The sequence below is a fragment of the Paramacrobiotus metropolitanus genome, unplaced genomic scaffold, assembly GCF_019649055.1.
Source record: "Paramacrobiotus metropolitanus isolate TYO unplaced genomic scaffold, Prichtersi_v1.0 Parri_scaffold0000259, whole genome shotgun sequence".
NCBI classification, from domain to species: Eukaryota; Metazoa; Tardigrada; class Eutardigrada; order Parachela; family Macrobiotidae; genus Paramacrobiotus; species Paramacrobiotus metropolitanus.
In genome coordinates this window covers 1-14088 of record NW_026570479.1, presented here as the reverse complement: position 1 = coordinate 14088, position 14088 = coordinate 1, and the positions used below count along the sequence as shown (strand labels likewise).

Sequence of the window (14088 nt, the reverse complement as noted above, 5' to 3'; positions counted from 1 at the left end):
CCCGCATCCTGAATCAACACGCTGGTGACCTTGAACGTATTCTGTCGCATCATGTCAGTATCCCTGCTGTGACACGCTCTCGCATCAACACAACCATTGTCGGGCTGCTCGTTGTACTGACGATTTGCAACATAGTTGGATTGTATTTCCATTTCACGCAGAAGCTACCAGTGGAATATGTGTGCCTATTTAGATGGGAAATGCGGGTTAAGATTTATCAGGCAGTGTTCCAGCTTATACCGATAATGTTCGGAGCGAGTACTTCCGGCATCTTTACCTACTCTTTCGTTTATCTTGCTTTTGTAATCGGAGCGGCGTTTTCTTGTAACAACCAAAACATCAAGAAAGCAGTCGTTGCACTGGAAACCGCAGTTGACGATTCAGTACCGCTCGACCTAAATGCAATCCGGCAAGTTCGAAAAGTTCACTGGATGCTGTCAAAGGTTACTCTCGTTTTAGATGATGTTTTCTGCCCGCTGCAACTGTTGCAGACGGGTTCAGATATCTTCGCTATAATTTTGCTAATCGGAATAGTTCTGAACGGATCCATGGGTGTTTCTCTGGGAGTTTTCGTAACAACGAATACCGAAGATATGTGGTTTCTTGCAACGGTTGCGTTGTGTCGCTTTTCGATGTGCTTCCTTCGGCTAATTGCTGCAAGCTACGTTAAAAGCCAGGTACGAGTTGCACATACGTAGTTACTTGTACCGAAATTGCATGCTCTTTTATACTTACATTGCAGGCGCACGATACCGCTTCGGCGTTTAATGACCTTTGTGAAGTGACACCAGAGCAAGACTCCAAAGAAGTGGAACGCCTGACAATGCCGACGGTGCGCCGACTACATGGGAGTTTTGTTGGATTCACCGCGTGGAAAGTCCTATCTCTTGACAAGGAATTTATTGTAACGGTACGTCTGCAGCCTAAACACTGAGCGCAGAATTAACCATAAGAACACTGGCTTATATACCGCTGTGTAAATTCTACTGGGCCTTTTATCTTTATCGTGGTACTGGTATTTGCTTCTTTAAGATGAAGACTTGCTACCTTTGATCGATGAAGAAATAACTAATTTTGTAGGTGTTCGGGTTACTGGTGACCTATCTGTTGGTCATCCACGAATTCACGTCACCCAAGAATTCCGGGATCAAGTCGTGTTCTCATTGTTGTGATAACTGGAATTTCACGACTGAGCAGGAGTACCCAATCGCTACCATAAGCTCGGTGTTAATGTACGATTAGTGTGTCCATTGTCCAATGTTCCTTCGGATCGGCTGGTCAAATTAGAGAACACGCGCAGTAGTACAAATGTACGTACGAATAAAACTATGAGCCGCATCGTTTTCATTACTGATGTCAAACTGCTAATTTCCGAAGCCTTTGTGTCAAAGTGCTGAATTATTTACAGCTATTTGTTTGTACTGTACTTTTTAGTTGGTTGTGTGCAACTAAGGCTAAGACATCAGCCCACTGGAAACTGGAGCGTCTGCCCAGCAAGCGCTTTATTTCAGCCGCATTTCTTCTCTTAATGTAATTTTATATGAAGAGAATTACAACTCATGAATCAAGATTAAAGACTCTTAACAGGATTCCAAACTTCAGCTCCCCGCTTTCCTAGTTCTCGTGAGGTGTATGGTAGTATGGTACTATGTTAATTGTAATCAAAATGAAAGTAACAAGTAAGCACACGATATATTATAACAGGTATGATAGAGTTTTGTTATGGGATCGAAGTACTTCAATTTAGGGCACATTATTCAACAGCTTAAAGCACTCGAGCATGTGCAGCGCCGCGAGAAAAAATTTTCGAGCGAACAGTATTTACTGTACATATTAATATATCTATATTGCAGAAAAGGCATCACAAATGCTCAAACGATAGCAAATTGCAGTAAGTAAATTTTATTTTTTTGCTTGTAATCAATATGACGAGTACTTACGTTGGAGTACGTTCTTATTCCAGTCGGTTTCATCCTACTGTACCTGGCTTATGACTATATAGTCTATACTCTTATACTGTACATACCGTATGGTTTTCATTACGTACCCTTTTTTACTTATGACCTATCTAGTTTTATTCCTTTTCTGCCATTCTACTGTGACTGCATGCTTATTATCTATTGTGTTACTATTGTTATATTATTGTACTGTATATTGTTATTGTATTGCTATTGTTATTGTATTCCTTATTGTTATTGTTACTATTGTTGTACTATTCTTTATTTTATTGTTATTCCTTGTTGTTATTGTTGTTAATTGTATTGTATTGCATTGTTATTATTGTATTGTTATATTGTTAGTATTATTACATTGTATGTTATTGATTCATGTTGTATTGTATTATTATTATTATATTATTATTATTGTGTGTATTGTATTATTATTGTATTGTTATTATTATTATTATTATTATTATTATTATTATTGTTTATTATTATTATTATTATTATTATTATTATTATATCGAACCAACAGTAGCCAAACTCCACTTGGAGACTTTTAAGGCTATTGGAAATTATTTTTTATATTTTGAAAACATTTATACTTTTTTTGGTTTGATTTTATGAGATAAAAAGTTACTCATCTGGGAATCGAACCCAGGCTATACAGTTCAAAAGTCGAACGTACATATTACCACCAGGCTGTGAGCAGATTAACATAATATATAATTATTATTATCGAACCAACAGTAGCCAAACTCCACTTGGGAGACTTTTAAGGCTATTGGAAATTATTTTTGGTATTTGAAAATTTGTATACATTACAGATGCATACTTTAGCATGTCATAATGACATTAGCGATCAAATTTTAATGTTTGAAATTTTCACTGTTCCCTGCAGCATCAAATAATATTCTCTTATAAAAGAGGAATAGAGAAACCAGCGAATGAATTATAATTATGGGTATTTGACGAAGCGGAAGCCCGACTGATTGGTGCACTGACTGTGATCAGACGTACCTTATACTATATACGTTGTTAAGCTATTAATAGTAACTGGCCCCATCCGGTGGTCATTTGGTCACCAGTTTTTGATGAATGTTTGTATTCAACAAATTGTACATAATTCATGTAGTACACGTAGATACTCTAACAACGTAATGCAAGTAAATAATAAGTAAAATGCCCTAATATTATTTAGAATTCTTTGAAATAATTAAAATATTCTATGTAACAATTATACTAGTTAATTTGAATGTTCTCTTTCGTTCCAGAACACTGAACATTCAACGTAATAATAATAAATAAAAATACATAGTACATAATTAATCGGAAAGTAGTCCTCTTCCGTCTCGAAGTCAATACCGTACCTAACACAAATTTTGGGTTTGCTTCGCAACAACAAAATTAAGCGAAGCTGTACTTACATGTAGAGCCATAGAGATACAGTAAGTCAAGTACATTGTGCACTTGACAAAAGGATGAAAATAAAACAAGTACTTACTTACCGCTTACCGTAAGCGGCTTACGCATTTGCAAAAAGCAAAAATTAGCATAAAAATATTTGTTTCCAGCACGATTTGAGCGGGAATATAGGTTTAACTCGTTGCGCCGCTGTTGTGACTGGTAGAAATGTGGCGCCGGAAGTCAGGTCTATGTTGCGAATGTTGAAATTAAAACGTGGCGCAGTTTCTTCGCTTCCTGTTCAGCGCTGTGATCATTAACCTATGGCTATGACGTTGTAATGTTGTCACGGATTTCCGTCACAAAAAGTTAAAAGTTTCCTATCTTCCTTAGTTTCTCTTTTTCTTAGCGATAGAAAATTCAAGAGTGTTTCCATTTTCCGTTTGTTTTCCCTCAAACTGAATATAATCTCCAACACGTTCATAAGAATTATACTTCGTTTTCAGAGCTGGGCGCACAGCTGTGGCAGAAGATGCTCTGTTTCTGAATTTTGATCAGTATGTGTACGAATATCGGAATATGCACTGATTTATCCGTTTGATTGAGTTGTTCAATTTGTTGATGATGTCTGCATGATCTCCCATGTCCGTCCATCACTCTCCATGTGATCATGAGCAACGATGACGAGAGTCGGAATGTAGAGAAGGAGCTGGATAGTGTTAAGCGTAGAAATCATGATCTGCTGCGGGAGACAGAGACGCTTCGTGCCAAGGTTGGTTGTGCAAAAGTCAGAACTTCGCTGCGCTGACACACTCACCATCTGGACTTTTGCAGCTAGACTATTTCGTTGTGCACTGCAGAATATTTCCACATTTGTGTTTTGTGATACCAGGTGATATGTTTGGAGAGTGAGAAGGGTGAATATATCCGCGAACTGCGCAAGTACAAAGATGCCTTGCTGGCCCATAAGAAGGAGCTGGCTAATTTCCACGAGCAGAAACATGCGAAAAAAGAACTGGAGAACCAAGTTGACAAGTAAGTGTAGACGGAGAAAAACAGGTGTCGCATTTCCGGAAATTAACGGTTAACACAATCTGGGGCATCAGCTGATTTTACAGCAGGAAACAGTTGCTCAGGAATCACTGTATCACTAATGCAGTATTTTATCAAAATTAATGTTGGTTGTCCGTATTCAAAACACTTTTTGAATCTATTTAAGAAACTTCTAAATGTGAGATCTTTAGAACGTTTAACAATTTTAATTGGGGACCATTTATTAGTTTATGTAGTTTTCAATTTTTTCTGTCTGTTGTAATGGCATTTTGTAAATGTTTGGTGTGAAGTAAAATAAGATAAATAATTTCTTCAGATTTTATGTAGAAAAGTTTAAATGAGTCATTTAAAACGGCCCTTGAATTTCAGCAGCTAACTGTTAGATATTCGTGTGTGAGTTGTGTTGCATTATTGTTAGTTGAGAGTATGTTTTCCTGTCTTCGTTAGTTTTCTTATTTTTTATAATGTTATTATTGTTTTCCTTATGATTGCGTTTCTGTGGTGCCTTGTTTATGCTCCCTACGATTTTGTTGCGACAGCTCTTGTTGTCTGTGCGTTTGTCTTATGTGTTCAGTGTTGCAATGTTTTGCGGTAGAGATTTTGCCGAGTAAGTGCAAATTGAGCTGACATCCACAGAATTTAAAGAATACATCAACAGAATACATCCATATTTTTTAAAGAATACATCAACAGCCTTAACCATATAAATTTTACTTAAATGGTTACGGACGACTATACGGTGAAGTACGTGGCAGATCTTTGGAACAGGTGATTAGCCTTCGATTTCTTTTACACTTTCGAACATTTTTCTAAACCTTGAACAGCATGCTGCTGTGTGGAAATGGATCGTTCGATCCGGTGCGAGAATTGATGCTAAAGTTTTGTATTTAACTGGCTTTTAATTTTTAATATTCAAGTATTTGGATGAAAAATTGCGGTTAAAGCGGTCATAAATGGATGGCTAATGATAAGTGTATGTTTTTCCATGGCAGTCATAAACGGCAGATTCTGGAGCTGCAGGCCGACCTGGATCGATTACGTGATTTGCTCAAAGAAACCGAAACGGATATGCGAAAATATCAGAGCCAGTATCAGGATTCCATGGACTTGATCGAGAAACTCACCGCCAACAACGTTGATCTCAAAATCAAAGTGTCCGCTTTTTCTTCCGAGGTAAGTGCCACTGCCGATGCAGTTCTTTCGATTTCGTTGGCGGTATAGAAATTGTGATAACGTAGTGAAATGGTTGGAGTCATCGTTTCCTTGTCATCAAAGTGCAGACTTGGGCTCTACATATACTATTATTAGAAACGTAATAATTTGAATTTGCGAGAGTTTAAGCTGAAATTTTTTTGCTCATTGTATGCAAACCTAATTTTTTTACCAACACTCCACTCAGCATGTCGTGAAAGTTTTGCTGTTATTGGGAATTCTATTTTTATTTTTTGTACTCGTGTTACAGGTATCCGTAGTCGCCTGTTTGGTAAAGTTGATAAACAGCGTATAATCGTTCTTTACATTCTTATTTATCTCCGTCTTGTATTCCGTTTTGGTAAATGTCACTGTCCAGTTTTTTTAAATAAGATTGATTTGTGCATTGATTTGTTCAGATAAAAGGATAGTGATGCTTGAACAGTTTGGCGTAGTTTGTTAAATTTATGGTTTAATAAATCTGAAAATAGTCTACGAAGAAGGTTCTTATTGTGCCTGGTCATATCATTTTCGTAGACTTGACTGTCGTGAGTCCAGATTTTGGTAAACTTTTATTTATAACTTTATTAGTTGGATTCCTTACAAGTTTCTTATGCCGCGCTGCAAAGCGATCACGCCACTCTCCTGTCGCGATCGGAGCGCGTGTCCAGCGACCATGACCTCCTGAACACCCAACTGGAAGCGGAACGGTCCTCCCGCGTCAGCGACGCCGAGACTCTACAGCGCCAGCTGGAAGAGCGCGACGCGGAGATGCAGCGCCTACGGCTGGATTATGAGAACGCGCAGAATGAGAAGCGACTCCTTTCCAGGACGTATCATGCCACTTTGAAGGATCTGAAACGGCAGCTGGCGGCGGCGGCCAAGGCGCATTGTAATGGATCGGAGAACGGGAATGGGAAGGGTGATCCGGAGAATGTTGAACAGATCAGTCTTAAGTCGCGGGCCAGTTCGTCGTCGTCGCTGGATGCCTCGCCGGTGCTGCTGCACTGTGTGACCAATCATAATACATTCTCCCACAGTGAAGATTCAGCGGTAAGCACACCTGTATTTGTGCTGCATTCTGTTAATTTTTCAAAAAGAAATAATGGTATAAAATTCTGTAGAGTTTTTGTAGAAAAAAATGGTCCAAAATGGATTCCATAAAATATCGGAAGCTTCGTAGTGTAGTGGCAATGAACAAAGTGCCAAAATGTTGCATGGAGTAATGCGTGTAGCCGCACTCGTGTAGAAACCATTTTGAACGAAAGCCGTGCAGTGCAGGCAATTTTTTAACGAGTGCGTTTGTTCCTAGTGTCGTTAAAAGGTATCATGGATTTTAATAGGAATTCGAAGATGCTTATATTTTTAATATTTTACTATCTTGCAAGTGGGCTCATGGATAACACTATTACTATTCTCGTTTGCTTAAGCTTACCGTTAACTGTTAAAATGTTTCTGGCTTATGGGTGAGGCAGAAGCCTTTTTTGATGCTTCCCGTAAAAATAAAATTTAATTTTTTTTAGCGAATTGTGGACTAGTTGTGCCAGCAGCAGTAATGTCGTTTTCCCAGTAATGTGATGTAAATTCTTAATGGGTTTTAATTCGTTGCTTACCTTTTTGCAGGCGCCCTCGCCACAAGCCAGTGCGGATATCGACAAAGCCTTGTTAATCGAAAAGATTGTGAATCTCCAGCGTGAATTAGCACGGAAGGATGAAAAGTGCGATTTCCTCGAGGACCACATTGCGTTATTAACGGCAGAATTAAAGAAAGCCAAACTGCACAGATAGAATTTGATCATTCCGCGTTGTATAGCGGTGTTTTTCTCTCATGATTAAAACTGTCTCCACTCTGTCCGGGCAACCCGGTGTATGAATCTGTTGTTTGAATCTTCTTACCAGTTTTTCGTTTTATGATAGAATTTTAATTTAACTTACAGATTCTCATGGGCTTGTGCGTTTTTGTGCTCTGTTTAGAGATGTTCAAAGAGTATTGTTGAATTCGTAATCTGGCTGACAGTCAACCCTGAGTGATGAATTTTTTATAATTCAGTCTTGATTGAACTGATAAAATTCGATTGAATCAGTAATGATTTATGAAAGATAAAGATTTGGTAAGCGTATTTACAGGCTGTATAGTATACAAATTTCGCAAACACTTCAAAGTACCGAAACTTCTGAGTTGAATCTGCTGAGAAAGGTTTCTCCTCTGTGGTTCATTCTTGTCAACAAAACTGCGGTTTGGATTTTATGGTTAGCCTTATTTGTCAATGTTTTGCTGAAAAAATGTCGGAAATTTACTATACATTTGTCTCTGCTTTTGTTTTTTTGGCGGTAAGTTCCGTATGTACACGTAAGTACTTATGTATTTTGTAACGATATTCAGCTACTCCATTAATTTTTACCATGTAGGTCTATTTTATTGTATCTTTTCTAAACTTAAGTTTTTGAATTAGTATTATTTGCATTTAAGCAGACTGACGCACCACCTACATATATCTTCTAAAATTCATGACACATACATGACTTACATAGTAAAATTATGTTACTGTATTCGTATCTTACACTACCGTACTTCATATGTCAATAATTATAACTACATATTATATATAGAAATATTCCATTTCGCGACCCTGCAGTTAAAATCTTTATTATGAATTTTGGTTCGTAATTTTAATTTTGCTGATGGAACTGCAGTAGTGCCAGCGATTTTATATCAATTGAGTTACTGTACGTGTATTGTTTGTACGAAAATGCAGCTGCCGTGCCACAGTGAGCAAGCGTCGGACACCGATGTAAACCGTATCCGGATTACTTCCGGAATTTCGGGGCCCTGTACCGGATCACCATACCACACGGGACATCCTACACCATCGTCTGTCCACAGACTAGACAGGAACTGAACAATCCGGCACTGCCAATAACCGAAAATATCCAGTCGTACCTGGACACCGTCAACCACTTATCGTGTCAGCATCCCTTTCCCGATTTCCGCACGGCGCAGACACCGGACCGCGGCATCACCGTCCTGATTATGAGTGCCCGCTACGCCGCGACCGCCCCGGTGGGCATCTGCATGGATACTTTTGTCTGTGATACGGAGATGACCAGTCAGTGTGACCGCTACATCCACCACAACTGCACGCTGGACGCCCGCGATCCCCTGGAATTGCCGGGTGTCAGGGACGATCGCTGTTTGTGGAGTACGACTGCCGGCCGGCACGTAAGTTGAGATTATATTCCTCAGTGCATCCCCAGTCAGTATAGTAAATTCAGTGTATACGTGTACTATGACTTAGTGATATATATATAACGATATAAATTATTAATTTGCAGCGGTGATGATCAACTAATACGAACGGGATCGCGGCGGACGGATTTGGATTGCTACTTTCAACGTATAAAGTTTAATGCATATATTCAGTCAATATTGGGATGGGCTGATCATGAGTCTTACGGTGAACTCGCGCCACTTCGAAGTTTGTTTGTTTGATATTCTTTTACGTAGTACGTAATAATATCTAATCATGTAATTATCGCAGTTCGCAGCCATGTGTGCTCGATCTTGTTTCTCTACGATACACAATAAATTATTATCACTGTGATAATTATTGGATGATCTTTATGGATGACCTTTCGGTTTATTTACATACTCGTATATACGGTGCATGCGCGGTATTTAAGCATGCAGTTCAGCACTGTTCGTTCGCTTGGGAAATCATAACGTCATCACTGTAGCAGTATATCTGACTACTAACCTGTAAGTATTCTGCTGTTAACTACGCATATGACGTAGTTGATTGTCGCAAAAGTAAATAGTTGTTACATAAATAAAACAATTAAACATACAAAATAATTATGTCGCTTGAACGTTCAGACATGAGCAGGCATTCCGGGCCACGGCATCCTATTAAAACCGCGCCGTGTCCGCTGCAGCTGGTACATAAAAGGACTGTATGAATCCAAATCCCAATCATGCTGCGGATAGCGATTGAAGTTGTAGGTGGAAACGGCTTCCGTAAGCACCGCCAAACATAACACAGCACAAGTACAGGGACATAACTATCCATCCGTGATGCTTCCTTTGCATGGCTATAGAAAAGTTGCACAGAGTATGACAATTTTACAAATTGCTCTTTCAAGTCATCAATCAAAATATTGACTGTCAGGCAGGAGATAAGACGAACTGCCGTTGGTTCGCGTTAAAATAAGTTAAATAAATATGTGACTGAGTAAGAAATAAATAAGTGACGTTGCAGAAATTCTGTAATAAACAATAATGTATAAGTATGTACGAATACTGTATAGACATAATAATTATAATGTACCGAAACCTACCCGAGTATTAAAGAGATCATTATGTGAGTGGTTAACTTGGGGCGAGTATCTCTACGGGTAGATTCTCTAGGTACTTAATTAAGTACTGTAACTAATGTCACCAATTAAATTTAGAAAACCACCTGCGATGTATTAGGCTGTGCTTGTATTGTAATTACTGCATAGCAAATTTTTTACGAGTATGATCATTGATCACCGATACGAGCAAACTAAAAGTTATATACAGTCATATTTGTTCGGTTTGTCTTCTTCCGGTGCTCAGTTAAAGTGAATCAAATGATTTGAAAACTGATACTTACTGAATATGTATACAATTCTGTTACAGCAAAACATAATACTTACTATTAAGTCTTTTTAACTGTAAAGTAAGTACAGGTAGAACCTTCTCCGACTCTCAGCGTTGTCATGGCTCTGTTAGCTAAATGTTCCCGCTGTTTGTTGAAATCTGTTACCGAAAATACGGCATGCCGTAAGAAATAAAAATATTACCGCAAATAATTCCAACGCAACGCTGTCAACGCGGTTTTACTCAAACACTGACCTAAGAAAACATATAGTTGCAGAAACTGAAACAAATCAATTGAGGAATTTTCTATTCAGCTAGCCATATAATTGGTAAACCGGAACGCTTAAACACCAATACCTGCTCACTGCCAGAAGAGCACACACCGATTATCTGCGCTAACACAATAAAAATCCGAACAGTTAACAAAAACTGTGAGACGCCAGACAAAGCGCACAACCGCAAGATCCATCACCAGTTATGAGAAAACTCCCGTAATTATCCTTCGAAAATGAACGACAGGCAAGCAGCGATAAACAGAGAGCGGAGATAATGAGATGCATTTGTGCCGTTTACAGTCCGATATCGTAGTTGGCTTTGCCATCCACGTAGGCGCTCTTGATGAACGGCACCATGATTTCCGACGGAAAGACGATGTCGGCGATGGCCGGCTCCTTCAGCATCTTCTGCATCCAGGCGTGCAGTTTAGGATAGTCGCGCTCCATCTTCAGATCGACACTGCGCACTTCACACACCGGCGCGATACGTTCGAACCACGGCCAAATCATCACGTCCACGAAACCCATCTTGTCGCCTGCAGATAACAACGAAGTTATAGAACGACAAAAACTGGGAACGAATAAGTTGAATGTAACGTGTACATGCATGAGAATCTAATTCAACCAACAGAAATTAATCCATGTAAACTAATACTCAGATATTATAGATTCATTTATTTATTTATCTTTGGGACAGAAATCAATTCAGTTATTGGCTCATCAAAACCGACGTACAGTACAAGAAAACTGAAAAGTCAACAGAACTGTTTATCTAAAAAATTAAAGAATCTGAAAGTCTAAAAATTAAAAGGTAAATCGCAAAAAATAAGATCAGAATAAATCTGTGAATATACGATAGAAATGAAAGAACAGGATGCAACTCGAACGGAACAGTGCTCACAGATACGTTCACAACGCTTACCTGCGAAATATTGACCAGTCAATGATTCCTCCACTTCTTTCAGGCCCTTTTCAGCTCCTCGACTTTCTCTTTGTCACCCTTAGTGCCAACGGCGTTCAAATTGTTGATAAACTATAACACAATTCAAATAAATCGATATAATAACTAAATAACTTGGAAAGGAGGATGATATGCCGCATTCAAGTGTTGCCGACGAAACAATTTCGAATATAGCATACAGACTAATCTATACTAATGTAAAAGCACAGAGAAACCGCTTAAATTTTAGTCAGAAGTTCACCAGAAAACAACAGATTCCACGAGATGCTCATAAAACTGTGATATATTAGCCAGGATTATTTTCTTATTCTCATAATCATTAAGAAAGAATTTCTTTCGATACGGCAAATGTTTTAAAACAGAAAAGTTTATTCATCATTCGTTAGAATGATACCTTCTGAGTAATGACTTCGATAGCCACTTTCTGACGAGCCTTTTCGTACTCGTCTTTCGGCAACAGTTTCGGCTCATTGGGGAAATGCTCATCGACGTACTCGGCGACGATCAGCGACTCAAAGACCGGTTTCGGCTTCCCGGGCTCATGCGTCGGCACCTTGCCCAGTGGGTTGTGATGGGCCATGTACCATTCCGGTTTCTCGGTCAAGTTGATATTTACAATTTCATACCTGCAGCGACCAAAACACGTCAACAACAAGTTAACAACATCAGTTCGAAGCGCCGACATTCCTGAAAATCCGCATAATATGAACACAACCTTCAAGTTTTGACAAACGATGATTTTCTACCAATTTGCTGCCATTCAACAGAGTATTAGAAAATAAAGCAGTACTAATGACATTCGAATAATACGAAAAAAAACGAAAAATAATGAGTGCGTTCAGTACTTGAATGCAATTGTCCAAGATAAAAATATCGGATTTAATTCGAAAAATAATGAACCTATTTTTCCAATACACTCATATACACTGATACGAATACTTCCGTATTGAATGATAATTATGCGCAATATAATTCAATCGCAATCATAATCATTCCAATTTTTAATCAATTTCACTGCGTTTTTTTTACTGTTTCTGCGGAATGGAAAAATTATAAACAGATCCAATCCGCGTCACTGATACAGCTAGAACAGTATACTGCATGCAGTTTTAATTTTAAAATTACTTATTACCATTAGAAAAATAAAAACCTAATTTTACCAAAAATACTGGAGAAACTAAAATATAATGTTAATAATATGGCCTTATATGGGTTAAGATTCTGGATTCTCGGTCTCTGGTTTCCTGATGATACAGCTTAGATTGTTAAAATTCAAAAACAAGGCTGCGTTGCGAAAAGATGAAAACAAAGGTTGACCTTGACCCCGCAATTTCAAGGTTAAAGATGATTGACATTCGACAGTGAATGGGCGAGCTAGACAAGGTACGATAAAAAAGACACTATGGAAAACGGGGAGCGCACACTTACGGGATTTTCTTGATGTTCAGCGTCAGGCGAGCCCGCTCGGCGTACGGGCAGAATCGCATGCTGAAAAGACGCAGTTGGTTTTCGTCCAGTTTGGGTTCCGATGAACCTACAACGACCAGTCATGTCAACACCAAGAAGCCGTGAAGGATCTCCGGTGTTTTAAATGCGCGTCGCCTCGTTACCTTCCCGAAATGCTTCTTTTCACCGTTAGCAGCAGGCATTTTCAGAGAGGAGTGTAGAGAAATAACGAGGATGAAGAATGGGTCGGAAAAATCTAAACGGCATAAACTGATAAACAGTGAGAAGCACAGAATGACTAGCGAAATTTCAGCAGCAAAATGGAAAAACAACTCGAAATTTCTGTCATCGATCGACTGTATTCACGGCAGGGCTGGTGGCCAGGTAAAGAAATGTTTTCTCGCCGTGCTTCACGCATTTCCGGTTTGTATGTTAGCGAGACGAGGTATGCACCGTATCTTCGCCTCGCTACCCGGCCGCAAAGCCTTGCTCTATTGTTGGATGCAGGCAGCAGGCCTGATGGTGAATTTTTTTTTCTTGATTTTTCAACTGTGCTTTTCGAAACCTTCTTCAGTTTTCAGTTTAGTCTTTTCCTTGCATAACTATTGCAGTTCCTCTTCGGATCACTCTGTATAGAATTTGGGAAACATGCTCTACCAAGCGGAGAATCGAAACATCTTACGATTGGTACATCTTCCAAATTTCCAATAGTCTGCGTCATTTGCTGTTTTGAGAGCTGCTTCGCTGAAGCATACATAGAAGGCAGCTTCGGGTTGACTGGGCAGTTTTGAACTGTTTGTCGCTGGTTCCACTTTGATTCGTCAGTGGCATTTCCGAATAGCAGTATTCATAATTATTTCGTATTATCCTGAACGGGTTATTAATTGTGTCATTTGTGTGCGATAATCCGTCGTATGTTTCTGCAGGTTCTCCGCAGCCGCAGCTGGATGCATCCACGCTGACGGTGTACAGTATGCGATTCTGCCCCTATTCCAGACGGGTCTTGCTGGTTCTGCATAAGAAAAAGATCCCGTACGTGTTGCAGTGTGTGTAATGATGGATCAAGTAAATTTGACTTGATCGATCGACGACATGTGAAAAAACCTTCCTTAATCTGACACTGGCGTTGCTGACAGATCTGTTGCATGCATGATGCAGGCACAAGATCGTCAACATCAACCTGAAGGCGAAACCCGA

At 39.2% G+C, this 14088-nt stretch overlaps 3 protein-coding genes and 1 long non-coding RNA gene across 4 annotated transcripts; 3 read left to right on the top strand and 1 right to left on the bottom strand.

Moving 5' to 3' along the window:
- Window positions 1–3447: 3447 nt before the first annotated feature.
- LOC129601634 (coiled-coil domain-containing protein 186-like) lies at window positions 3448–7668 on the top strand. The gene is made up of 5 exons (XM_055500498.1): window positions 3448–4116; window positions 4237–4379; window positions 5390–5570; window positions 6180–6641; window positions 7212–7668. The coding sequence occupies exons 1-5, from the start codon at window positions 4015–4017 to the stop codon at window positions 7374–7376; spliced, it is 1053 nt and encodes a 350-aa protein (XP_055356473.1). The 5' UTR covers window positions 3448–4014; the 3' UTR covers window positions 7377–7668.
- Window positions 7669–7930: 262 nt separating this feature from the next.
- Window positions 7931–9183, top strand: LOC129601631 (uncharacterized). Its single transcript, XM_055500495.1, has 3 exons — window positions 7931–7938; window positions 8367–8808; window positions 8922–9183. Exons 1-3 carry the CDS (start codon window positions 7931–7933, stop codon window positions 8925–8927), a joined length of 456 nt encoding a protein of 151 aa, XP_055356470.1. The 3' UTR covers window positions 8928–9183.
- Window positions 9184–10429: 1246 nt separating this feature from the next.
- LOC129601636 (pyrimidodiazepine synthase-like) lies at window positions 10430–13094 on the bottom strand. Its single transcript, XM_055500500.1, has 5 exons — window positions 13079–13094; window positions 12874–12979; window positions 11840–12071; window positions 11407–11452; window positions 10430–11020 (listed from the first exon to the last, which is right to left on the bottom strand). Exons 1-5 carry the CDS (start codon window positions 13092–13094, stop codon window positions 10779–10781), a joined length of 642 nt encoding a protein of 213 aa, XP_055356475.1. The 3' UTR covers window positions 10430–10778.
- Window positions 13095–13465: 371 nt separating this feature from the next.
- Window positions 13466–14088, top strand: LOC129601638 (uncharacterized). The gene is made up of 3 exons (XR_008692259.1): window positions 13466–13578; window positions 13818–13923; window positions 14050–14088. It is a non-coding gene; the product is annotated as an uncharacterized LOC129601638 (long non-coding RNA).